This window comes from Barbatula barbatula (assembly GCF_947034865.1).
Source record: "Barbatula barbatula genome assembly, chromosome: 2".
In the NCBI taxonomy this organism is placed as follows: domain Eukaryota; kingdom Metazoa; phylum Chordata; class Actinopteri; order Cypriniformes; family Nemacheilidae; genus Barbatula; species Barbatula barbatula.
Window position 1 is genome coordinate 18,794,337 of NC_136767.1, and position 27,938 is coordinate 18,822,274.

The window sequence follows — 27,938 nt, forward strand, 5'->3', positions numbered from 1 at the left end:
TACGTCCATAAAGTATATATGTTTATTTGACTGTTTTGCTAATCGGACGGTGTTTGTCACCGAAGCATTACCGTCCCAATTTCACGATGCCCTAAAAGTGTTTTTTTTATTGTAACTTGCTCCGGAAAAATATTTTGAGAAGCTCACGTAAAGCACATCTACTCAGATGTAGTGTACATATGATGTTTGCTTATTATCTTGTATTGTAGAGTATGCTAAACCTTTTAAGGTCACCTAGCCATTAATTTTTCTAATGTTGTTGACACATATGACAAATGCTGCTGTGCTCCTTCAGTCTTGTTGTACGGTTATGCTTAAGATGTGCTTTTCATTTTAAGGCAGTTGTGATGACCAGAAGAGCTGACCGCGAGTCTTCTGAACCAATGGCTGGGACTAGCAGCTCCATCACTACAGGGTAAAAAAAGACATGCACAGTTAACATAAAGAATCAGTTGAACGTCTATGAACGGCAACTAGGTTATGAACAACTTCCAAGAGACAGATTCTTTTAAGTTTAGAATGAAAATCAAAGTGATGCTTTTTTATCCTTGAATGTTTACAGAAACAGTTTTAACAATATTTTGTATTTATAGACCTTCATCTAAGGGTCCTGTATCCACCTGGAGTGCACGTCCTCTGCTTGTTACTCCATGCAGTCGCCACACTAGTGATGATTCAAAGGTTAGAGTTATAACTGATCCCTCATCACAATCACTACAGGAAACTACATTTTACGTTGAAATTGTCACATGTCTGTTGTATTTACAGGAAACAACTGAGCTTTTCTCTGTTCAGCGGAAAGCGTTGAGCTCAATTCAGCTCCGTTTGAAGCGCCAGAGGAAGACAGGCCATCCTTATATGCGCTCGATCAACAACAGAGATGATCCTTTGCTCGAGTCACTGCAGAAAATCGTACAGAAAATCTGTAAGTTCTTAACAATTTACATCCATAAAGTATATCTATTTATTTGATTGTGTTGCTCATCGGACAGTGTCTGTCACTGAAGTTATTTTACGGCCCAATCACACGATACCCTACATATACGTTTTAGTTTTATTGTTACTTTTTGGCTGCACCCTTTAAAAATAACTTGAGAAGGTCACGTAATGGTATCTGCTCAAATCTAGAATAAATATGATGTTTGCTTATCTTGTATAGTAGAGTTAACCTAATAAGGTCACGTACCCATTTATTTATTTATTTAATGTTATTGACATCACTTGTCTTTCTCACCCATCTGACAATATGCTGCTGTGCTCCTTCAGTCTTGTTGTACTGTTATGTTTATGATCTCTTTTTATATATACAGATCCAGTTGTTAAGACCAGAAGAGTGGACTGCGCATCTTATGAACCGATGGCTGGGACTAACAGTTCCTTCGCTGCAGGGTAACGAAAGATATGAACCTGCACAGTTAACATAAAGATTCAGTTGAAAGTCTAATGAACAGTTACTAGGTTTAAAAATAACTTCTAAGAGACAGATTTGTTTAGATTTATCCGTGTTAATTAAAATAACTATTATGCTTTGTCCTTGAATGTTTACAGAAAGTTTTAACAATATTTTGTATGTATTTATAGACCTTCATCTCAGGGTCCTGTATCCACCTGGAGTGCACGTCCTCTGCTTGATACTCTAAGCAGTCGTCACACTAGTGATGATTCAAAGGTAAGAGTTATAACTGATCCCTCTGCTTGACAGACGTCACATTTGTGATGATTCAAAGGTTAGAGTTATAACTGATCCCTCACCACAATGACTACATGAAACTTGAATTTTTCCATGAATGTGGCACATGTATTCATTCTCTGTCTGTTGTATTTACAGCAAAGGCGTATAGAGAAGTTTGAGATGTTGCTACAAAGAAGGCCGTTACGTGTCCAGTCTGCACGTTGTTCGAGGCGGACTGAGATGAAGCTTGACATCGCTTCAACATCACAGAAATATTTTAAGATAGATGTGCCTAAGTGGAGCGATTATTTTCCACCGCCTTCTGACGAGAAGAAAATCTGTAAGTTTGTCTTTCACAGTCGTTCTTCAAATGAAGCTTTACTGTCTAGCTGATAAGTGTTTGATATAAACTCACCGTCAACTCTTTAGCAAATGTGTAATCGGGTTAGCGTTCAGAGATTGTTTGCTACATCTGTCTTAATATCACAATATTGGTGGATGAAGACTGAACTTTTTTTATATGAAGAAGTTTGAACATTGACTAAAAATGTGTGTGAGATGCTTCTAGTTTTTAGTCAGTTAATAAGTTACCCTGGCGCTTTACTTACTTGAATGAAAATTCTGTCATCATTTACTCACGAACAAAGAAAGATTTTTGGAAGAATTCTTATAACCAGACATATTTTGCGACTTGCATATTATTGACTTTATAGTAGGAACATTTTAAGTGGTAGTCAAAAGTGCCCCAGAACTTTTTGCTGTCCTACATTCTTCTAAATTTCTTCTTTTGTGTTCAACAAAACAAAAGTATAAAGTAGTTTTTCCTACTATGTGTCTGGTTATAAGCATTCTTCCAAATTTCTTTCTGTGTTCATCAGAACAAAGACATTTATAAAAAATGTAAGGAGTGTTTTTACTCAAGTACTTAAAGGCTGCAACAAAATATAATTTGCTTCATTTACTGTTTGTGCTTTGTTCTCAGCAACTTCTCCAGTCGCCCCAAAACCACCAAATTCAGTGGCCTTCAGTGATCCAGAAGTTTCTCCCTTCGATAAGTCTCAGTAAGTTTAGCAAATCCTCTTAGTTTTAGCTTAAATGTTTGCAATGTTTACCTGTTGTCCTTTATCAGACATAAATTGCTTGTTGTTTGAATGTTCAACAGGTCTTAACAATATTTTATGTATTTATAGATCTTCATCTGAAGTCCAGGCTGTTCCTGAACAGGAACATGCTCATAAGGTGGAATGGAGCTTAAATCCTGCTCCTGTAATAGTTTCAGACAGATCCACTTCCGACAAAGATACTCCGGTTGGATTGCCTGTGGTAAGCACCCTGGTAATAGGTGACTCTACTTTGAAATTTGTACAAATAGAGTCACCAGGGACCGTGGTTAATTGTATAAAGGGGGCCAGAGCGTCTGACATTATAAACAAACTAACTGTCTTGGCTAATGCTAAGCGTAGATTTGACAGAATTATTATTCAAATAGGAATTAATGAGGTTCAACTCCGTCTGTCCGAGATCAGCAAAATTAATATTAAAGAGGTGTGTGACCTGGCTAAAACTAAAACTAGAGTAATAACTGATCCCCCCTCACAATCACTACACAAAATAAATGTTTATATAGAAATTGTCACATATATTAATTCTCCGTCTGTTGTATTTACAGGAAACAACTGAGCTTTTCTCTGTTCAGCGGAAAGCGTTGAGCTCAATTCAGCTCCGTTTGAAGAGTCAGAGGAAGACAGGCCATCCTTATATGCGCTCGATCAACAACAGAGATGATCCTTTGCTCGAGTCACTGCAGTCTATCGTACAGAAAATCTGTAAGCTATTAATAATTTACATCCATAAAGTATATCTATTTATTTGTTTGTGTTGCTCATCGGACAGTGTCTGTCACTGAAGTTATTTTACGGCCCAATCACACGATACCCTACATATACGTTTTAGTTTTATTGTTACTTTTTGGCTGCACCCTTTAAAAATAACTTGAGTAGGTCACGTAATGGTATCTGCTCAAATCTAGAATAAATATGATGTTTGCTTATCTTGTATAGTAGAGTTAACCTAATAAGGTCACGTACCCATTTATTTATTTATTTAATGTTATTGACATCACTTGTCTTTCTCACCCATCTGACAATATGCTGCTGTGCTCCTTCAGTCTTGTTGTACTGTTATGTATATGATTTTCTTTTCATTTACAGGTCCAGATGGGATGACCAGAAGAGCTGACAGCAAAGCTTCTGAGCCTTGCTGTCAAACACTGAAAACCACAAGCTCCACCACTACAGGGTAACAAATGACATGCACAGTTAACATACAAATCAGTTGAAAGTCTAATGAACAGTTACTAGGTTTAAAAACAACTTCTAAGAGAGCCTTGTTTGTTAAAACAAAAATGATGCTTCGTCCTTAAATGTTTACAGAAACGTTTTTAACAATATTTTGTATTTATAGACCTTCATCTCAGGATCCTGTATCCACCAGGAGTGCACGTCCTCTGCTTGACAGACGTCACATTTGTGATGATTCAAAGGTTAGAGTTATAACTGATCCCTCACCACAATGACTACATGAAACTTGAATTTTTCCATGAATGTGGCACATGTATTCATTCTCTGTCTGTTGTATTTACAGCAAAGGCGTATAGAGAAGTTTGAGATGTTGTTACAAAGAAGGCCGCTACGTGTCCAGTCTGCACGTTGTTCGAGGCGGACTGAGATGAAGCTTGACATCGCTTCAACATCACAGAAATATTTTAAGATAGATGTGCCGAAGTGGAGCGATTATTTTCCTCCGCCTTCTGACGAGAAGAAAATCTGTAAGTTTGTCTTTCACAGTCGTTCTTCAAATGAAGCTTTACTGTCTAGCTGATAAGTGTTTGATATAAACTCACCGTCAACTCTTTAGCAAATGTGTAATCGGGTTAGCGTTCAGAGATTGTTTGCTACATCTGTCTTAATATCACAATATTGGTGGATGAAGACTGAACTTTTTTTATATGAAGAAGTTTGAACATTGACTAAAAATGTGTGTGAGATGCTTCTAGTTTTTAGTCAGTTAATAAGTTACCCTGGCGCTTTACTTACTTGAATGAAAATTCTGTCATCATTTACTCACGAACAAAGAAAGATTTTTGGAAGAATTCTTATAACCAGACATATTTTGCGACTTGCATATTATTGACTTTATAGTAGGAACATTTTAAGTGGTAGTCAAAAGTGCCCCAGAACTTTTTGCTGTCCTACATTCTTCTAAATTTCTTCTTTTGCGTTCAACAAAACAAAAGTATAAAGTAGTTTTTCCTACTATGTGTCTGGTTATAAGCATTCTTCCAAATTTCTTTCTGTGTTCATCAGAACAAAGACATTTATAAAAAATGTAAGGAGTGTTTTTACTCAAGTACTTAAAGGCTGCAACAAAATATAATTTGCTTCATTTACTGTTTGTGCTTTGTTCTCAGCAACTTCTCCAGTCGCCCCAAAACCACCAAATTCAGTGGCCTTCAGTGATCCAGAAGTTTCTCCCTTCGATAAGTCTCAGTAAGTTTAGCAAATCCTCTTAGTTTTAGCTTAAATGTTTGCAATGTTTACCTGTTGTCCTTTATCAGACATAAATTGCTTGTTGTTTGAATGTTCAACAGGTCTTAACAATATTTTATGTATTTATAGATCTTCATCTGAAGTCCAGGCTGTTCCTGAACAGGAACATGCTCATAAGGTGGAATGGAGCTTAAATCCTGCTCCTGTAATAGTTTCAGACAGATCCACTTCCGACAAAGATACTCCGGTTGGATTGCCTGTGGTAAGCACCCTGGTAATAGGTGACTCTACTTTGAAATTTGTACAAATAGAGTCACCAGGGACCGTGGTTAATTGTATAAAGGGGGCCAGAGCGTCTGACATTAAAAACAAACTAACTGTCTTGGCTAATGCTAAGCGTAGATTTGACAGAATTATTATTCAAATAGGAATTAATGAGGTTCAACTCCGTCTGTCCGAGATCAGCAAAATTAATATTAAAGAGGTGTGTGACCTGGCTAAAACTAAAACTAGAGTAATAACTGATCCCCCCTCACAATCACTACACAAAATAAATGTTTATATAGAAATTGTCACATATATTAATTCTCCGTCTGTTGTATTTACAGGAAACAACTGAGCTTTTCTCTGTTCAGCGGAAAGCGTTGAGCTCAATTCAGCTCCGTTTGAAGAGTCAGAGGAAGACAGGCCATCCTTATATGCGCTCGATCAACAACAGAGATGATCCTTTGCTCGAGTCACTGCAGTCTATCGTACAGAAAATCTGTAAGCTATTAATAATTTACATCCATAAAGTATATCTATTTATTTGTTTGTGTTGCTCATCGGACAGTGTCTGTCACTGAAGTTATTTTACGGCCCAATCACACGATACCCTACATATACGTTTTAGTTTTATTGTTACTTTTTGGCTGCACCCTTTAAAAATAACTTGAGTAGGTCACGTAATGGTATCTGCTCAAATCTAGAATAAATATGATGTTTGCTTATCTTGTATAGTAGAGTTAACCTAATAAGGTCACGTACCCATTTATTTATTTATTTAATGTTATTGACATCACTTGTCTTTCTCACCCATCTGACAATATGCTGCTGTGCTCCTTCAGTCTTGTTGTACTGTTATGTATATGATTTTCTTTTCATTTACAGGTCCAGATGGGATGACCAGAAGAGCTGACAGCAAAGCTTCTGAGCCTTGCTGTCAAACACTGAAAACCACAAGCTCCACCACTACAGGGTAACAAATGACATGCACAGTTAACATACAAATCAGTTGAAAGTCTAATGAACAGTTACTAGGTTTAAAAACAACTTCTAAGAGAGCCTTGTTTGTTAAAACAAAAATGATGCTTCGTCCTTAAATGTTTACAGAAACGTTTTTAACAATATTTTGTATTTATAGACCTTCATCTCAGGATCCTGTATCCACCAGGAGTGCACGTCCTCTGCTTGACAGACGTCACATTTGTGATGATTCAAAGGTTAGAGTTATAACTGATCCCTCACCACAATGACTACATGAAACTTGAATTTTTCCATGAATGTGGCACATGTATTCATTCTCTGTCTGTTGTATTTACAGCAAAGGCGTATAGAGAAGTTTGAGATGTTGTTACAAAGAAGGCCGCTACGTGTCCAGTCTGCACGTTGTTCGAGGCGGACTGAGATGAAGCTTGACATCGCTTCAACATCACAGAAATATTTTAAGATAGATGTGCCGAAGTGGAGCGATTATTTTCCTCCGCCTTCTGACGAGAAGAAAATCTGTAAGTTTGTCTTTCACAGTCGTTCTTCAAATGAAGCTTTACTGTCTAGCTGATAAGTGTTTGATATAAACTCACCGTCAACTCTTTAGCAAATGTGTAATCGGGTTAGCGTTCAGAGATTGTTTGCTACATCTGTCTTAATATCACAATATTGGTGGATGAAGACTGAACTTTTTTTATATGAAGAAGTTTGAACATTGACTAAAAATGTGTGTGAGATGCTTCTAGTTTTTAGTCAGTTAATAAGTTACCCTGGCGCTTTACTTACTTGAATGAAAATTCTGTCATCATTTACTCACGAACAAAGAAAGATTTTTGGAAGAATTCTTATAACCAGACATATTTTGCGACTTGCATATTATTGACTTTATAGTAGGAACATTTTAAGTGGTAGTCAAAAGTGCCCCAGAACTTTTTGCTGTCCTACATTCTTCTAAATTTCTTCTTTTGCGTTCAACAAAACAAAAGTATAAAGTAGTTTTTCCTACTATGTGTCTGGTTATAAGCATTCTTCCAAATTTCTTTCTGTGTTCATCAGAACAAAGACATTTATAAAAAATGTAAGGAGTGTTTTTACTCAAGTACTTAAAGGCTGCAACAAAATATAATTTGCTTCATTTACTGTTTGTGCTTTGTTCTCAGCAACTTCTCCAGTCGCCCCAAAACCACCAAATTCAGTGGCCTTCAGTGATCCAGAAGTTTCTCCCTTCGATAAGTCTCAGTAAGTTTAGCAAATCCTCTTAGTTTTAGCTTAAATGTTTGCAATGTTTACCTGTTGTCCTTTATCAGACATAAATTGCTTGTTGTTTGAATGTTCAACAGGTCTTAACAATATTTTATGTATTTATAGATCTTCATCTGAAGTCCAGGCTGTTCCTGAACAGGAACATGCTCATAAGGTGGAATGGAGCTTAAATCCTGCTCCTGTAATAGTTTCAGACAGATCCACTTCCGACAAAGATACTCCGGTTGCATTGCCTGTGGTAAGCACCCTGGTAATAGGTGACTCTACTTTGAAATTTGTACAAATAGAGTCACCAGGGACCGTGGTTAATTGTATAAAGGGGGCCAGAGCGTCTGACATTAAAAACAAACTAACTGTCTTGGCTAATGCTAAGCGTAGATTTGACAGAATTATTATTCAAATAGGAATTAATGAGGTTCAACTCCGTCTGTCCGAGATCAGCAAAATTAATATTAAGGAGGTGTGTGACCTGGCTAAAACTATGTCAGACACTGTAATATGCTCTGGCCCCATCCCCTGTTTTTGGGGCGGCGAAATGTATAGTAGATTATCGTCACTGCATGATTGGATGTGCAAGTGGTGTCCACAAAATAATTTTGGATTTATTGACAATTGGAAATATTTTTTCAATAGACCTGACCTGTTTGGGAGGGATGGTTATTATCCCAACCGCAAAGGCACGGCTATCCTCTCCAAATGCCTGACGCATAGTCTTAATAGTGCCAGTGTCTAGTTAATATAATCAGACAAATATAATATATATCTTCATAGAGTACATATATACTTGATTAGTATTATATATACACGTTTTACAAATAATGTAGAGTTTAGGACCATTCTCACTAAAGTGTTGGTACTTGGGGGTTAAGGGTACAGTAGCTTAAGAGTAAGATTTAGACGGTTAAGGTTAGCATAAGGGTAAGCTTTAGGTGCTTAAGGGTATAGGTTAGGTTTAGGCATTTACCTACTTGTATGTATTATTCTATAGTTGGTTATAATGTATAAGACTACTAATGAAATACTAATTTGAATACTAATTCAACCACTAATTTTATTTCATAACAACAAAATCGGTCAATAATGTATAAGACTACTAATTAATTACTTATACAATTTGTATACTACAAACCACTAATTTTATTGTAAACTTTTAAAAAACTCAAAAATAAGCAGTGGAGTATTCAAGAAGTAGCATCGTAATGTTATTAAATTGATAAAAAACAGGCACCCATTATAGAGGAATGCAATATCAATTCAAAAATGGTTAACAATACAATAAGTGTCCATGAATGATCAAGTACTAATATATGAACAAATTCCTCCTTCCACATGAACTAATGATGAGGAATCAAGAACTAATAAATGCTAATAAAAAACTAATAAACACTACTATAGGTTCACTACATCCAAACATAGATCACAGTTCCTGATCTTTTCCTTCATTTACTTCAAAAGGATTGGATGGTGCATTTCTAGTCATGGACCTGTTAAAAGTCATGACAAAGATGCATTTTCAGATCATAAGCTGATGTTCATAAGTAGTCAATGCTAACCGTGTGGCCTTTAAGTGACCCTTATTCTCTGCACTAGACACAACTAAATACAAATGTTCATAATGTTTTTAAAAACTGCTTTTAAAAAGAAATTCATCAGCACATCACATTCATTCTTACATTTTTGATGTAATATAATTTCTTCCAGAATGTGATTTATCAATACCTAGTACAGCTTTAAATATAGATCACATGTCAAATATAAGTTCTAGCTGGACAAACATTAAATGCACAAATCCAGTGAAAATAAACTATTTACTGTGATAAAACTTTGAAAATAAACTATTTACTGTGAAAAAACACCCAAATGGGAACTTTTGTTGTACGGCTTGAAGTGTTTTCATACACGTATATGGCCTATTCCTGGCTGTAATAATAAAATGTTTGCATTTACTTGTCATTAAAACTGACATAATCGAACAGGAAAAAACTATACTGAAAAGATGAATAAGATCATCCTGTCGCCCCCTCTAGTGGACAGCATTAAGAATTAATGCATTTATTGCTCAAATAATATAAATCAATTTAAATTTAACGGAGCATAAAAAGTCCGAACAGAGCAACGCATGTCAGGCTAGTTTGAAGGACTGAGCCGAGTTTGGTAGAGCACAAAAAGTCTTGAAGACGTCAATTACTCAATCATTAATTTAAATAAATAAATAGGCTTTCTCAAGCCAACATGACGTCTTGGTAATGGATGTAACCTCAGTTCCCTGATGGAGGGAACGAGACGTTGTGTCGAACCGACAGATGGGGTTTGATCTTGACAACCTATCAACTCTGTACTTTTTAAAAGGCCAATGAAATTGGCGAATGGTATGACGCACCAGTCTTCCCACCAGGTGGGAACTTTGGGCACATAGCCTGGCCAGGGTCTCAACAGAACGTAGGAGTCACCTGGTCCAAACTCTATCGTGATGTTCAGCAATGGCGGCAACATACATTTTAAGAACTACACTGATCACACAACTCCTTGGGGTCTCCACGGCGGGAAGCACAGCAGGACGAGAAGAGGAGCTACTTGTAGGCATAGAGGCGCCTAGTGGCAGGAGCCCTTATGGAGGGATTATTTTGTCAGATTGTGAACTAAAAGTCTAAAACTAAAAGTCTTAAACCAAAACTAAAAGTCAAAAATGAATTTGGTATATAGGATTGATATTTGGTATTTAGGATAGGGCATTTTGTATATATGGGCATTTAATCATTTAGCCATTTAGGATTGAGGATTTGGGGATTTAGGATTGGGAGTTTGAGGATTGAGGATTGGTCATTTAATCATTTAGCCATTTAGGATTGAGGATTTGGGGATTTAGGATTGGGACTTTGAGGATTGAGGATTGGGCATTTAATCATTTAGCCATTTAGGTTTGGGGATTTAGGATTGGGAATTTAAGGTTTGAGGATTGGGCAGTTGGTGATTGAGGAGTGTATGCAAATTAGAAGGCGTGGACCAAATACTGGAGGATGGGTTTGAAATGGCTGGTGTGCAGAGGCACCTTATGGACAGCAGAGGGAGCTACTTGGGGGTGCCCCATCCAGGTACTGACCAGGCTCAGCCCTGCTTAGCTTCAGTGGGAGAACAGGCTTGGCTAGGGTGATATGGGTGCTTTAATAGGTCTATGTCTTTGAGTGTTTACTACTGTATTCCAAGCGGATAAAGTTAGTTTAGCAACAAGTGATATAATTTTTTGCCGACTGTAAAGTTGCATCAAGTTTGTGAAATATGAGAGCAACTCGTTGCATGTGATGGCTATGGAGGTCACCCCAGGTCCTAAAAGCACCTAGACAGGGGTAGCTGCAGCCTGGAGCAATGGGCGTGCCGAAAGGTTTCTAAATGGTGAAAGGGGTTTTACTGTATTGGCCAATCAGCGTTAAACTTTTGTTCCACACTCCAGTCCAGCATTTGGCGGTAAAGCACTTATCAGTTGGTTTGCAAACCCCAACCCTAAAAATAGTTGTCATTTGTATTCGATTTCTATAAAAAGATAAAGGGAAATATATATAATTTATATTTACTGCTTAAAGGTTTTGCAAACTGAACCTAAACTTGCCCTGGTGATGACGTCAATAACCCGCGCCATGCAGGTAGTTTTCGCAAAGCCTTTTGGCACGCCCATACTGTTCGGCGAGACCAATGAGAAACCTTTTGCCACACCCTCACCTTTTGGCACGCCCATTGCTCCAGGATGCAGTTATCCCTACTTGGGCCGGTGGGTGAGTTTGTGATTGGCAGGCAACATACGTCACACTGCACACTAGCACGATGGCCACGAGATGGCGCAATATCACCGGATTACAAACAAGCCGCCTCTGATTTACCATTTGCAAATCTTTGGTTAAAATCAACTTTCAACTTCTAAATTCAGCTTGAAGTCACCCGCGGAAATGTGTTTTTAATCATTTGATTTGAATGACTATGTAAAGCGGTACCTTTGCCCGCATCACGACAAACTTCATAATATGTCTAATACAAGTGCCCTTTGCAGTGCTGGCTGTATTTAGGGAAATCCACGCGTCCATGTAGGCGGCGCTTACTGGACTTCAGTTCACTGAAGAACGGTTACGGGAGGCAGTCTGTCTGCAGCGGTCCAACAGTGTGCGTGACTCCATTAGTAACTTCGATAGGATAAACATCTGGTTCAGTTCATGTTCGTATCATGTGTTATCACCCGAGTCGTGTTATTCAGTCCTGACTGCCACATGAAAACTGTTCATCGACGTAAGTCATTTACTCTATTCAACTGTCTCTATTCAAAACCAATTTCGACAACGGAGATGGCGCTTGCTTAGAAAAGGTCGCTGTGTTATATATATATTATTAATACCTCTCAAGTAGCATATTAAATATTGTCTTGCGTATTTAAATAGTGTCATTGGGGTCGCGAAGACGCGGCGTGCACCTGGATGTAAATTCGCGCACTTCTTCGGGGTTACTAACTCTCTTGTTTACTTCCAGAAGAGACTGTACCTTTCGTGCGGTGCTGCGTAGGGGAGCCATCACATTGTTTTTAAGGTAAAGTTATGAAGAACTTTCTGAAGTTTTCTTTGCCCTTCGTCTGATCTGCCTGCCAACATGTGGTTTTTCGTGACTGTTTATACCGCAGGTTCCTTTGGACAAGGGCAGTCCTCTGAGAGATGCTGATCCAAAGCACATACACTGAGAAGGACTTCCAAGCACCAGATTAACAAAGACTACGAAACCATCTCCTTGTATTTGTCTACCTCGGTCTTCTTTAAACACCCAAAGTCCAGTCTCAAAAGAAAATGGCGTTTTTAATGAAAAAGAAGAAGTTTAAGTTTCAAATACACTTTACCCTGGAGGAGCTCACGGCTGTGCCCTTTGTCAACGGGATGCTCTTCTGCAAAATCAGATTATTGGATGGCGGAGACTTTTCCATTTCTTCATCCAGGTAAGATTCACTTGTTGTTGTTGTTGTTGTTGTTGCTGATCAAAATAACATTGTAAAAAATCATCATGGTGTGGTCTGCGAAATAGTTTCCTTGTTATAAGCCATAACCATTTGTTTAAACGTAATTGTGTTGGCGACTGTGGTTAACATGGTTATTTTCAAGAGAGTGGTGATTGGGTGCTAAAATATGCTATGCAGAGCACCTACAATGTGTGGAAGAGAAAAAATTATACATGTTATTCTTGTTATCCGACTTATCTAGTAACAGGTTTATTTAACGATGTGTGTTACATATCTGTACGGACCTGCCCCTAATGTCTTTGCAGTAAGCTTAAAGTGACAGCTCGCCCAAAAATGAAAATTCTGTCATCATTTACTCACCCTCTTGTCATTCAAACCTGTATGACGACTTTCTATATTCCGCAGAACACAGAAGAAGTTATTTTGAACCATGTTTTTTTTACTGGCCCCCGTTCACTTGTACTGTTTTTTTGTCCATACAAGAGAAATCAAGGAGAGCCAGTGCTTTTCTGTTACCAACTTTGTTCAAAATATCTTCTTTTGACAGAATTTCATTTGTGATGATCACTTTAAGCACTTGTTATATCACATTTTTACTCAACCCATCCTGCAGTTCTGAACAATTTTGAGAACATGAACACCACACAGGTCACGGTGGGGGGTCTCCTAAACAGGTCTCGCCTCAAAAGCAAAGACATTTTTTCAGGGGTCAAACCATTGTGCCATACTGCAATTCCTTACATTGTTAAAGGGGTTGTGCAACGGTGTGTAATGCATTCTGACTTCTTTACGATGTTAAATGTGCTGTCTTCTCATGCTTAACATGGTCGACTTGTCAAAAAATTTGTTTGAAAGTTTTTTTCGAACATGAAATATCGTTACGTAACAACTTTTCTTAGTGTCTTATTGGACAATCTCCCATCAACCATGGAGTGCGAGAGAAGGAGCAAAGACATTTCTTTGTTCTGCTGAACACACAGGAAAATATTTGGAAGAATATCAAACCTCATATTCCATTTACTGTCATAGTAGGGAAAATAAATACTATGGGAGTCAGTGGGGCATGAGATCTGACAGTAAATTATGACAGAATTTTCAATTTTTGGTGAAGTATCCCTTTAATGAGAACACGCGTAAAGCTTAAACCCCACAATTATTTATTTTTATGAATCAAATTTAAAATTAGCTTTCATTTTTATGGGTAATTCTAAACAGGTCTTCACATAGTCAGTATCTTAAGACAAACAATGTCAAACAAATAAAGTGGTTAATAAAGAGAGATTCAGTCCTTTGTAGGTTAGACAGGCATGTGAGCTGTATCTCAACAGACACCCAGTTAGAACAGTGACTGTGCATAGAAGCACACTGAGTAAATCATCAATCTGCATGTCGACCCAGTGTTTTCAGATTCAGTCCAAAGATGAAAGCGGAAAGGTTTTGCCCCCTCAGTAGATGGACAAAAAAGGCTAAGTTAAGGCAATACAATGTCTCCCACAGAGCCCAGAAATGTCCATTTATGTGAAGTTCTCTTGTGTTCGGAAGTTGTTTTAAGTGTCATATGACTGGAGGTGGTATATTGTGTGGGCGCTTTGAATTTCTGGTGGTGCCAAGCACGGCTAGTGTCAGTGCTCTGCTGCAGTGAGATGCCCTCTGCATTCATTCTGCACAATGCCTTGTGTATGCAGTGTGAGGAGGCAGAGCAGGGTTATATCATGAATGTCCCAACATCACTATTCCTCAGATGGACAGATAGAAACGGCGAGAGAGATCAGATTGGATGGAAGTGGGATAGAATGGAGAAAATGAAAAAAAACAAGATAAAGTGATATAGAAACTGGCAATGGAATGCCGAATGGATGGAAGGAGAGAGGGAGAAAAATGAAAAACAGGACAGAGGCTTCAGTGATAGTCTAGACAGAGAGCTGTTTGTCTGACTTAAGCCTGGTCCTGTTTCCCTCTGCCCTCCTCCCCGCTGTAATTCTTTCTCACGTTTCTCCATTCTCGTCTGCTCTTTATCAGCGTGTCTCGAGTTTATGGAGCTCTTGATTGACAAGAGTAAGTTGAGTGGTGATAGACCAACATCAATAGAGCATCAGTATCACAGAAGAACATCTTGCATCTTTAAGCTGAACCAAGACTTGTTCTGATGGTTTTCCTGCAAAGGTGCAGATTTGCATCTGGTCGGGAAGAAATCAGTCCAACGCTGTGATAAAACTTCCTCAGAGGTGGTCGAGGACACAAACACAGATTTCATTGCTTTCGTGGGGTTGAGAGAACAACGGTGGGCAGTGGAGCTTGAAGGGAGAAGAGAGTGCTGATATGGCTGCTTTTTAATGGTTGGCCTGCACAGAGATAGGCACATGGAGTAATAAATCCAATTTAGACATTCACAATCGTAATGTGTGGAATACATCAAATTCTTACCCTGTAGGAAGATTTGTTTTTGCAGCTAGTACCCAAAACAAAACATTGTGGAGTTGCTTTTAAACGTGATATATGGTGATGGAGGTTGCACTGGTTGTTAAGGAAACCTGAGTGTGGCCCTAAGTCATTGATATCAGTTTGAGTTCAAATTGGCATTATAATTATCATTTTTTGGCTATGCTGCTCTCTGTTCCTTCCTGTTCTGTAACTCGGCTATTTGAATATTTATTGCCTGTCAAAAGCAATGTGTCGTGATCTCCCGCCTTTGACTCATGCAGGTTTATTTCGGCACCTGTATTTTCTAGATTTGGTCTGGTGCTGTGGTTCTTAACTCGTGGATCGTGACCCAACGAAGTTGCAAATAGGACTATTTGAAGGATCTTGCTAAATAACGCAATGTATGATAGGCAATACACAACAATGTTTTGTCTGTAAAATCCTTTTCAACTATGTTAAAATATATATTTAAACCGAATATTATGCAGCCAACATACATTTTCACATTCTTCTATTTATTGATCATCTTATAACATTATTTAGGTATTGCATTGGATGCATGCGGCTGGCTCGAAGTGAACTTCCAGTCTGTTTGTTGATCGGTCAAGCTATTGGCTAATTATATAACAATTTATATCTTGCATTCTATTAATATTTAATTTTATAGTGATTGTATTAAATACAAATTTGTTGAATTTGATTGTTTATTCATTTTATTGAATAAACAATTTGTCGCATTTAGGTTTAGGCAAGTAATAGTTCTTCCAACCCAAAACAATACTGGCTAGACATACTTTTACCTGCTAGCTAATGTAATTTACTTGTTATTTCTTGGGTTTGTTATTAGAAATAATCTACAGGGACTTTTTGGGGAGTCTGCAAAATTGTTGGTGAAGCAAAACCTTTTCAAATTCCTTTCCTTGGTTTTGTATATGAACTTGATGCTGATTGATTGACCTGCTTAAATTACCTGAGACAAAGATAGTTTCGCACTGCTCATTGTGTCTTATTGGGACTATGTTGGCTTTGGCAAATCGAGCAGAACATCATTCTTGAGATTCCACTGGAAGCGCTTCAGAACAGATACATAGAATATCCTAATGGACAATGTGATATGAAAACAAATTATCGATTTTTCATTGGCTTAACGCCATGCATGTGCATTCATGTTTGCGTTCGGTTTCATAGCATCTTATTAATAAACTAAACCTTTGAAGGAACTGCCAACTAATGCGCCTCACACAGGCCCTGTGTGGCACATTACGTTTACAGCACACAGAAACACACCCTCAGAGATTCCTACGCCCATGCACACCCTTAATCGGTAAGTTAGTTAAGATAAAAGCTTTAATTGGCTAGCGACTTGTTTCCACACCTTTTCAAATCCAGATTTTGTTTGTTTGGTCTAGGTCTAATATGCACGTTGATAGATAGATTTGTGTACATCCGAATGTGTGTGATTCACTGTTCAGAGTCATGCCATCAATTGATTTTTAAGATTCGCTAGGGTGTTGCAACATGTGCAGTTCAGTGACCGTGTGTGCACCATAAGGTTGCTAGTTGAGTTCCTGGCATGGGCTGCCGCCTCTGCTCGTGGGCCTGCTGCTTGCACAGACAGACAGTGGGACCAGGGTCTCATCCTACACAGGTAACTGTATTATTGGTCTGCAACTGCTCAATGAGATTAACATCTGAGATTGAGTGCACCTGCTCTCAGCAGGAACAGACTGAGACACTGAACAGCCCCCTGTGAACACTGCATGAAACAGATTGCGGTCAACCAAACAGATGTAGGTAAACAATTGGGGCATCTTGGAGGCACACAACTGGACTTTGTCTGCGTTGCTTTGTATGTCGGCTACTATTCGACAGGGTACATAAACTGATGCTTAATTTTGTTTGAGGTTAGGGGTGGGCTTGTTTTTATGCAACCATCGAACTACCCAGATAGCCATCTAACAACTACCAACCAAATAGCAACAGGCTACAAACCCCTTAGAACACAAAAATATCTTAGTGGGCAATTCCTATCAAATTCAACATTAAGAAACAAGTCACATGCACATGTGTTTTGTAAGAGGAAAATCTGATGTGCTTGACTTTTTTTGCATTTGTGTACACTTTAATATATACTGTATATAAGCACAGTTTTCTTTTAGCATGTCCTCCACTAGTGCACTGATATCATTATTCTTCCTTCTCAATAAGTGGTTATTTACCTTGCAATGCAGAAAGTAAAAGGTTGTTGGTTCAAGACATGAGTTCTGAATCTGTCACAGTTATACCCCTGAGGAAAGCCCTTAAACCTTACATGTTGCTTTAAGGTCGCTGTGAGTAGTCTACTGTAGGACATAGATCAGAATGGAAGGACAGATATCTTCCTTGTAAGCTCTTACCAAAAAACGTCTCTTCATGTTTTAATTTTCTCTCTCATGCAGTATATGGATTTTACTGTGGGAAAACAGGGAGGTAAAGGGGAAGGCCAATTAAAAATGAGCAGAGCACCATCTGGAATGGAGCTCCTCACTGAAGTAGGTTAAATGAAGTCCTTGGGGCACGAAGGGTGGAGAGACGAAAAGAGAAATCGTATGGTTTACTTTTGAAAACATGGCTGCCTTTTTTTTTTAGAGGAGATTGTTTGTTTTGAGGCAAACCTCATTTTATTTTCTCTACTCTATTGTGGGGTGCAAATATCTGAGATTGCATACAAATCTGGGATTTAAAGCCAACAAAAAAAGGATTTGAAGATGAAATGGTAATGCATTTAAGTGAATATGAAGAGTCAGAATTCCTTGCTTTCTGTACAAGGTGCTCTCAAAGCATGATAACATAACAAGAATCATTGAGTTGGCTGCTAAAGCCAAAGCTGGACATTGCAATTACTAAGAAACCCTAAAATGTCTTTAACAGAATTAGCTTTTCAAGGACTACAGAGAGTGGCTGGAATCGGACTAAAGCCCTTTACTTTTCACTATTCCTAGTTTTTGGATAACCTCCGCCCACAGGAATACGCCGGAAAAGGGTCAAGACCTTCATTAGAAAAGAGAAAGAGCCAATGGAGTTGTGTTTGGTTATCAGAGATTGTAAACACTTGACTGAGCTACGCGCTTAATGACTTTCACTTTCATCACAGTCCTTCAGCTGGTAATAGAATGTGTGTCGTTGATTTCTTAAGATAACCAACGGTCAACTTACTGCTTCCATGACTTTAACATCGGCCGTGAAAGCTGTTCTGTGTAATACACTGATATTGTGTGTGTCCGCACACTTCTATGAAACGTCCTTTGAAGTCCTGCGTGGAAATGTCTCCTGGTCAATCTGCTTGTTTTACTATCCAACTTAGGTCCAATATACAAGGGCAAAACTAACGTTTCGGTTTTCAGCGTTAATTAATGAACAATAGACTGGATAAATGTGAAACATAAAGCGTTTTTTGAAACTAGAAACATGAACATCCATTGTTCAACACCAAAAAACCATAATCATTGCTTCGAAAACAGCCAAAGAATGGCCGCTTTAAATTTGATGCTGATATTTTCATTAATAATAGGGGTTTTAGTCTTTTGGACCCATTATGTAACGTTACAGATCTTTACTGATCATTCTGAGTGTTTGTTGTCACGTGTTCTCTGTTCTTTCACAGCTGTGTCTTGTGCTCATTGCTTTTGCACACACAGGTTTCCTGAGGGTCAAAGTTCAGCTGTCGGATGTGTTTCAGGCTTTCACAGACAGAGCAAAGCCGGGAATTTGTGTTGTACCAGCTCTCTCTCACTTCCATTACCTTTCCTTATTTTCTTATCATAAAACATGAAGGACATATAGTGCACATGACTGTCCATTCTTCATCACGACAACTTAATAAACAATCTCTCATGACCCTCCAGTTCTTTTTATCGTCAGCCCTTAAATCTTTTAAAACCCCCTGTGAAAACACTCAAAACTGTGTACACAAAACCATACTATCAGCACAAGTGAACACTATCTCTGGCGTATGTCCACCCCTCTTACAAAGTAAGCTTATTTAAATTACAAGCTTAGATATTGTATAACCCACTATTATGTAAATATAGCCACACCAAACTGGCTGCTTTGTGTTTTTATGAACCTAAGGGAAAGGTCGTACAATATGTACAGTCCAGAACAGGGTGATATATGATAATGATGGTATTCTTTTGATTATTGTGCATTCCTCAATGGTTTTGTGTCTTTATATCAGTCTGCTTAGCCAATTTTTGATCGTAACATGGCTTTTGAAGTTGGGGAGGAATGCTGGTGCATGTGTCTGATGATTGTTCGAGGTTTCTTTTAAATGAACACATACTTTGGAATGCTTGCGCCGTCAAAACAGCGTTCACGTCTGAATACTAAATCACTTGCACTGAGCACAAATCAAAGCATTTGTACAGTGGAGTACCTACTACAGAAAGAAGAAACCACCATGGGTGAATAATGACTGACATTAATCTGGTTGTAATGTTCTCCAGTGCTTTATTACTGTTTCGGTTGGCTTTAAGTGCTCATTTAAACATTGAAGAGAAGGAATTACAAGAGTGACTTTCAGGATGTCTTTTTTTTTGTAGTGACCCCCCCCCCCAATTCTGTTACATCTGTTTAGACTTGTCTTTTTTCTTCCCACCCCAGATGGATGCGTCTTTGCCTTTGCACGTCAAGATCATTTCGCTTTATCTCTTGTTAGTTCCTCAATTCGAAACAAAACTTCTGTCCCATCGATTGTGATCTGGGAGAGGAAAATCTGCTGCACCTCTTGCAATTTGGTCTTTGCACCAGGAACATTCGCGGAACGGGCTCGGAAAGCTTTCGAGATCAAAGGTCAAATTCTTTTTAAGGCATAAAATTGGCTGCTGTTCTTCAGGGTTGGTCTGCTCAGATCCTCCTTACCGTCGAGTCATTATTCCAAACCCCCACCAAAAGTCCTGTGTTAGACATGTGTCTAACATGTGTTATTATGTACCTTTATTTATATATATATATAGATTACAGGTTCAGTTAAAGTATTACTTTACAAATCTGTGTACAAGAGTGCTGGATATTCGAAAATTTCTGTAAAGTAAGTGTAAATTACAGTGTAAGACCACTGGCTACATAAAGAATATTATTTTTAGATTATTGGAGAGTCCGGTCTTGCCAGTCTTTATGAGGAATGCATGAACACATTCAAAGGTGGAGCAGCTGAATGAAGAAAACTCCCAACTGGCGCTTCTATATTATGGGGTTAACGCTGCTTGGGATTACATTTGGTGCTTTTCTAGTCATTATTGGCCAGATTTGCAAAGGCCTCTGGCATTACTGTCAGGATTTACTAAAGACACACAGTGAAAAATTAGCTACGTGGAGACGTGCAGCTTCCCTTTCAGATGCAAAATTTATTGGAGGATTTTAAGAAATCACGCAATGTGAAATACTAACATTTGCGTTCATCAATTTACTGGTATTTGTGCCATTTATATACACCCAAAAAAGCATGCCGTTCTCATCCTAATTTGCTCTTAAATCTGGCCCTATAAGACCGCTGTATTTAATATAATGCATCTAAAATTGAAGGGTATTTGCAAACCGATCAACCCTTTGGGGACATGACTGTAAACCTATTTTGATTTGGACTAATGAAATTGACGAGGGACAGATAAAATCCTGGCTTCTTTAATCGATAAAAGCATTTCTCGACAAAAAAACGCCACAGTTTTCCTGAACTTGAAGATATTGGGAATAATTTAGGCCGGTTGCTTAAAGTACAAACATATGTCTGTTAGTCCCACACTTTCATTTTGGACATATGAAATGTTTCATATTTGTTCTTCTCTCCACCACTCATTTTCTCGGTTGTTTTCTTTTTGGGTTCTCCCTGGTTCAATCAGCTGAGAGAGTCTGAGTCAGACCATCCACTTTACAGCTCCAGTAACAGACACGTGTGAGAATGAGAAGGAAAACTGGCCTTTACAAGAGGATTGAGACATCAGGACACACTGAATATGTCCGCCTCTCTGTGTGCTATAAGAATGCAGAGTTAACTTGAGTATTCCATAATTTTGACAATTGGATATTCAGTTTTTGTCCAAGATTCAATACAAATGAGTCCAATGAGTTTGCTTCAAATATCATTCCATAAAGGGACCGTTTACCCAAAAATGAAAATTACTCACCCTAAAGTTGTTCCCAATCTGTATAATTGTTTTCTGTTGAACACAAAAGATGATATTTTGAAGAATGTTGCTAACCAAACTGTTCTAGGGCACCATTCACTCCTATTGAAGCAGGTTTTTCTATTCTTGTAGTCAGTAGTTCCCCAGACTGTTTGGTTACAAACATTCAAACACATTTTTGAGTGCGAGTGAATTATCAGTTTTTGGTGAACTGTACATTTAAGTTTTAAAGTGTATTGATTTTTGTATTAAGCTCTTTGTCTTTGAAAAAACTTTTATTTGTGAAGCTGTTGTTTTTAATGTCTGTGGTTCATATGTTTTTTAGCAACAGTTTCTGGAAATATGTCATGCTCATAAAGAATGATTTGGCTTTCTCATCAGAATTGTTTTGTGTGTTTCTGGCTCTGCTCTGAGGATCTCATCCATTCCAGTGAAGTGAGCAATGCTGTTAACATTTATATTAAATGGCCAAGACTTTCCATCTTGGACTTCAACTCTGTTCAAAGATCGTTTTACTATTGATTACTGTGATGAACTCTTTAGTCATGCTTTTAAAAGCCAACTGGTACACACAGTAGTGTCCTCTCTATGTGTCGGTTGATATTGTTTTTCTGATCTTCAATCTTTTCTTATCTATCTTCTCTACACAAACAGTTGAGCACAAAATGCACTTACAGTAAATGCAAGTCAGTAGTTGGTATTTTGCCATTTAACATGTGGTAAATACACGTATAGCTGTAGTCCAGCATATCAGCTAACACTGATAATGTCAGGAGGACTTGGGGTGCTGTCTGCCTGCCTTATCAGAGAGGAAAAGAACCAGGTTATGTAAGTGTTTAGTGTTTGTGAGCATATTCATATAAAAGGTCAGTCAGTTTAAGAAGACACGTACAGAAAATCTGCTTCCATTGTTCTGCGTATCTGGTCTTTGTGTAGAATGTGGTATGCAGACAAAATTCAGCTCTCGTAACACCAAAAATGGACCATCACAGCCCGCGGGCTGCACTGCATCAAATATTCATCTTGTTTAGAGAAGACTGTCATACTTCTTAAAGAGATGTAGAAGATTAAAGCAAGAAGCATGCATGTGCTTGTCTCGATCATCTTTTCTAAGGTTGATAATAATGAGAGCAGTCAGCTGCCTTTAAGATTTTAGGTTTTGGGGTTAATAAAATATGCCTTTATGCACACAGGGTTTCTTCATATAAAGAAAGTACAGTATATGGTCACCACAACCATTAACCAAGATATGGGGTACATTTTTGTGACAACTTTGTGACTCAAAGTCTTATCCTCGAAAAGCAAAAATTATGTTGTCATTTCTTTATCCACATGTCATTCAAAACCTGTCTTGTGTATATATGTAAGTGTATATATACATACATACATACGTACCTACCTACCTACCTACCCTTTCGTCTGTGGTGTTCTACAGAAGAAATAAGTCATACAGGGTGACTAAATAAATGGAATGTTTGGATAAACAATCCCTTAAAGCTCAAACACTCATGCAATGATTTCTCTTTGAATGGATGAATGTGGATTATTTATCAAATTTGAGATGGATTTCAGTTCCACCTTGCTTTCAGGACACATCAGTCAGTCTTAGTATTATTCAATCTTTGCATCCTCAGGGAAGTCGATTAAAGGGATACTTCCCCCAAAAATGAAAATTCTGTCATCATTTACTCACATTCGATTTGTTCCAAATCTTTATAAAGGTCTTTGTTCTGTTGAACACAGAAAGATATTTGGATGAAAGCTTATAACCAAACAGATATTGTCCCCCATTGACTCCATAGTAGGTACCACAATAGGAAAAAATACTTAATCATTGATTTGTTCTGTTGAACACAAAGGATACATTTTGAACAATGCAGGACAGCAAACAGTTCTGGGGCACTTTTGACTACCATTGTATTTTTTCATTCTATGGGAGTCAACAGGGGGCAAATTCTCTCTAGTTATAAGCATTCTTCCTAATATCTTTCTCGGTGTTCATCCGAACAAAGACATTTATACAGATTTGGAACAACTCGAAGGAGAGTAAATGATGACAGAAGTTTATTTTTTTAGTGAAGTATGCCTTTAATTCTCATTTTCACTTGTTAAACATCAATGCAACTGGAGAAATGGGTTGATATGTTTATGGTTGTCACTTTAAACTGTATTGCTTGTCAACAGCATTCACAGTGAAGTTTCTGGTAGTTGTGTGTCACTGCCTGGACCTGTAGGAGGTCTTAAGATGTCATAATGATGTTCTGTCTCTGAGGGATGGATTGCATTAAAAAACTGCCTTCATCTTGGCATCTTTTCCTTACTTTAGGTAAAACCTAATCCCAGTGTATTCAACAATTCTTTGTTGACAGGTTTAGACGAATTAATCTGCTCTGACTGTTACATAATAAAATCAAACCTTTGTATGATTTAATTTGTAGCTTGGGTTATACTATGTGTGTTTTGTCGCGCTACATTCTACATAGGGACCGTTTTTCAGATCCAGATGCTGGATGACCTTAATAACAGTCCTAATATATCTGTCTGTGAAAATAGATAGTCTGACTACTGTCAAATCTGCAGAAAAGGCACAATCAATAATGAACTTTAATCAGATGAAAGTTCATTAGTACCTCTATTTATTTGAACGGCAGATTCCTAAACAAACTGTTACTTTTCCGTACCTTGCTGTATGTTACTCTGTTAATCCAGTCTCTTTGTGTTTATAATTCATCAGTGCAGCAATATTTTAACATTTCATCTGAGTGTGCTAACACTCAAGCGGTGTTTGTGAGGATTGGTCTTAGCATTGCTGTATTTGCTTTAGGAGAAGATTGATGCCCTTGTTGGAACATCAGGAATGTTTGCACTGTGTTCATGCCAAAAGGTTGTCATCTCTCGCCCTTATAAACAAGCAGAGATACTCCTCCGTATGTCGAAGAATGTGAAGCACTGATTGATTGGGCCCAAAAAATTTACATGTTACATGTTGCTACATGCTTTGAAAGTACAAAAGTTTGGGTTTGTCTCATTTGATAGAGCATGGCGTTAGCAGCGCAAAGGTCAAAAACACAATGATAAAATCTATAGATCTGATTTCTATAGAAAGCATAATAAAAAAAATTCAACCACAAAAATATTTTTCTTAATATTTAGCAAATTAAAAATTGCAATGGTGAACTTATAATAATGATTCAAAAGTTGGTTTGCCACAGTTTTGCAGGAGATATCATCAACCTACGCAAATAATGTAACCAAACGTTACCTGCATTGACTTTTAGATGGATTCAGAAGCAAAAGTTATGCATTGCAGCTCTAAAAAATGAAAGCATCGGGCAAAAATGCAGCCAGTTTCCACAGAAAATAATTTTTGATCATCTCTCACAAACCACGTTCACATGGACATCAGTAATCAAATGATTTGCCTTATTCTGAGTAAGCTAATATTACGATTAAGGTGTTTAAATGAGACGCTTTAAGAATATACCTTTCAGGTTCCTGTTTTACATGTTACACTACATAGTTTGATCAATGGCATACGTCATTACGTCCCTAAGAAACACCGTTTGACGTTTCCTCCATAATCTCATGTATCAACAAACAGTTCATCTTCGTCATGATACCATGGTATTTCATTTATTTTCTATAATTGTTTGCATCTTTCTTGTTTCCCGTTCGGACCACAAATGTGCTTTCTTAAGCAAATCAAAAAGCTCTGTTTACATGGTCCATTCTGAATCAGAGTATTGTCTTAATCGTGTTAATATCGGAATTTTGTTGTCCATGTAAATGTGGTCACAATGAAACAAAATTCATGTTTACTGTTATTGCCTTTGAAGAAGCAACCAACATGAGCCACACATTGTACTGGAATATATTTTTAAACTTTCAAGATATTGTTTTGCCACAAGACGTAATGTTAAAAAGACAAGCAATGTTAAGATTTTAGTGGCATCTAGAGGTGGTTGCGAATTGTTCAACCCCTTCCCTCCTCAAAACACTACGGTGGCTCTCACAGGAAAAAGATGTCATCACCTTTTCTATTCTTTGCCGAAGGAGATAATGTATCTACGAAATGTGTTCTGTGGAGCAGTTTGTCAGTTTAGGGCTACTGTAGAAACGGCATGCCGAATTCCATCTTAGGTGTATGTAGATAGTTATATTTTTATTACCTTAGACTGATTTATTTCTATGAAGCAATTTTATTGAAACCCCTCCCAACGGAATTACTTAGGTAATACCTAACTAGAAGTTCATCCACGTAGAACAGAAGTCCAGTTACAAGGAAGAATGTTCAGCTCAAATAGCATTTGAATAAATTCAGCGAAAATGCAAGTTTCACATTTCTCTTTATAAACCCTCAATAATGCCTTGCCCCACAGACTTCCATTGTACAGTAAACACATTTCTGTAGTAATCAACAATCTTTCATTAACAGATTGATAGAGTTTACTTCGTGTTAAACCTGAGAATTAATGCAAAACAGTATATTTTGATAAGATCTCTATTTCTTCATGTCACAAAATGAACCCTGTTGAATAAGATACATAAGTGTGTCAGTAACTGCCCTCACCCCGGCAGGTCAGTTCTCTCTAGATGTTCCGCTGAGTTAATGAACTATGTAGAGTGATGAAATCTAGATCTCCTGCTTCCACATGTATTTCTCTCTACATTTTTTCATGCCGACACAGAATAAAACAGATGGTTATTTGAACGCTGCGGTAATGTTGTGGTGGTAATGAACCCCAGGTGCAGCTTATGAAGATGGGGTCTTATCGACCTGCATGCACACAAAGAGACTGACCCTTCATGGCAATGTTTTTCAGCTCATTGCATCTCAATCTCATTAACCAGTCACTTGCAGTCCTTCAAGGTTCTGTAATGACTTGTGTCCCAAGAGGCAACTATGCAAAACGATTTGTTGAGATCTAGTTTCAATAATGTGATGTAAATCAGAAAATAATTGTAATATGGAATGGGAATTTTGGTAATAATTGCAATTGCTTCATAACACCTCAACAACACCTTGCATGTGATCAACACAAATCCAAGTAACATCCATTGTTCCCTTGCCATGTTCCCACCCTAAGAAAATAAAAGGCATCTGACTCCACTGCATTACCTCAGCGCACCTGACATTTACATTTCCTTAAAGTGGGTCAGGTTGTTTTCATCCAGTGTTTTCATTCTGTTCATGTTACATTGTTCTCATCCTTCAGTGATGTGCTCTGTTATTTCTTTCCCGCTGAAGGCGCGTGTGCTTGTTTTTATGAATACATGTGATGCATGCGCCCTTGTTTCCTACATTACTCATATTTTCAGCTTGATTTCCTCCTTCGTCATTCCTGTTCTCCTTAAACCAGATGATGAATGCATCTGCTGCATGTCTACGCACTCACTGCAGATTTTACACAGATGTCTGTGATGAGAAAGTGTGGTGGGACAAATGGAAAACCCGAATCAATATTCATGTTGTCTCTTTAAAACTATCTGAATAGCATAAACTCTGTATCTACATAAGCTGTGAGCTATTGTTTACTGTGTGTTGTATTAACACATGCTCTACACATGCAGGGGTCTTAGAGTTCCTTAGTCTTGTCTCGTCGTGAGCCAGTGTTCACTCAGAGCCTGTCTGCACCTGTTTGCATGCTTTGAAGTTTTTACAAATTTGACATTGATACGAAAAAGGGGAGAGAGGGTGTGTTTGCTCTTGTGTATTGTTGGCTTTGAATTGAATGGTGGCCACGTCATTGAGTATTAGTATAATCATGTTTCCTTCATGGGTAGTTGTGGAGTTGCTTATAAAGGTCATTATTAGCGGAATGGCTCTGCAGTGGCACGACAAACCTCTGTTCACAGTTACACCTGCGGGATGGGCTTTACGTAACAGTGAAACTACACTACCTGTTAAAAAAATAGTTTTTTTGATACATAGAGGGAATAGAGACAGAAACCAAGATGAAAAGAAATCGAGAAACAGGATCTTGAAATTACTTTTATTTGAAAGATTAGTTCACGGTATCATTGCTTTTGCAGCTCATGTTTTATCCAGTCACATAATTCACATTTGCTCTTGCTGCACTTATTCCAAATCTATCTAATGCACCTTAAAGGAACAGTTCACCCCAAAATTAAAATTCTGTGATGATTTACTCACTCTTAAGTTCACGTCCAAATCTGTATAAAAGCATTTGTTCGGCTTAACACAGAGAAAGATATTTGGACGGATGCTTGTATCCTAACAGTTCTTGGTCACCATTGACTACCATGGTAGGAACAATGACCATGGTAGAGTCAAAAGTGCCACAGAAAGGTTCGCTTTCCTACATTCTTCAAAATATCTTCTTTTGTGTTCAACAGAAGAAAGAAATGTATTACGCAATTTTTCCTACTATGGTAGTCAGTGGTCACAATCATTCTTTCAAATCCCTTTCTCTGCGTTCTGTGTATCTCAAATTATATTAATGCCATCGATCACAATCCAGCCGTTCTGAATGTAATTTCATATTAAAGTTAGCAGAACATCATCATCAGCCTTTAGTAAGAGGAAGACAATAAAGAGGAACTACAAGCTTTGGCATAAAAAAGGGATGTCTGCGGAGGAAGTCGAACAATAGACGTGAGACCAGACCGCCACCATCATC

General features: G+C 37.9%; 1 protein-coding gene across 2 annotated transcripts in view; it reads left to right on the forward strand.

Moving 5' to 3' along the window:
• The first annotated feature begins 11,512 nt into the window (after positions 1-11,512).
• Positions 11,513-27,938, forward strand: part of eeig1b (estrogen-induced osteoclastogenesis regulator 1b) — a 29,916-nt gene continuing 13,490 nt past the window's right edge. For both annotated transcript variants that reach the window (XM_079451051.1, XM_079451052.1), the window contains exons 1-3: positions 11,513-12,003; positions 12,241-12,297; positions 12,389-12,694. In XM_079451051.1, coding sequence (XP_079307177.1) covers positions 12,549-12,694 — 146 coding nt within the window. In that variant the 5' untranslated portion in view covers positions 11,513-12,003; positions 12,241-12,297; positions 12,389-12,548. The remainder of the gene's footprint in view (positions 12,004-12,240; positions 12,298-12,388; positions 12,695-27,938) is intronic.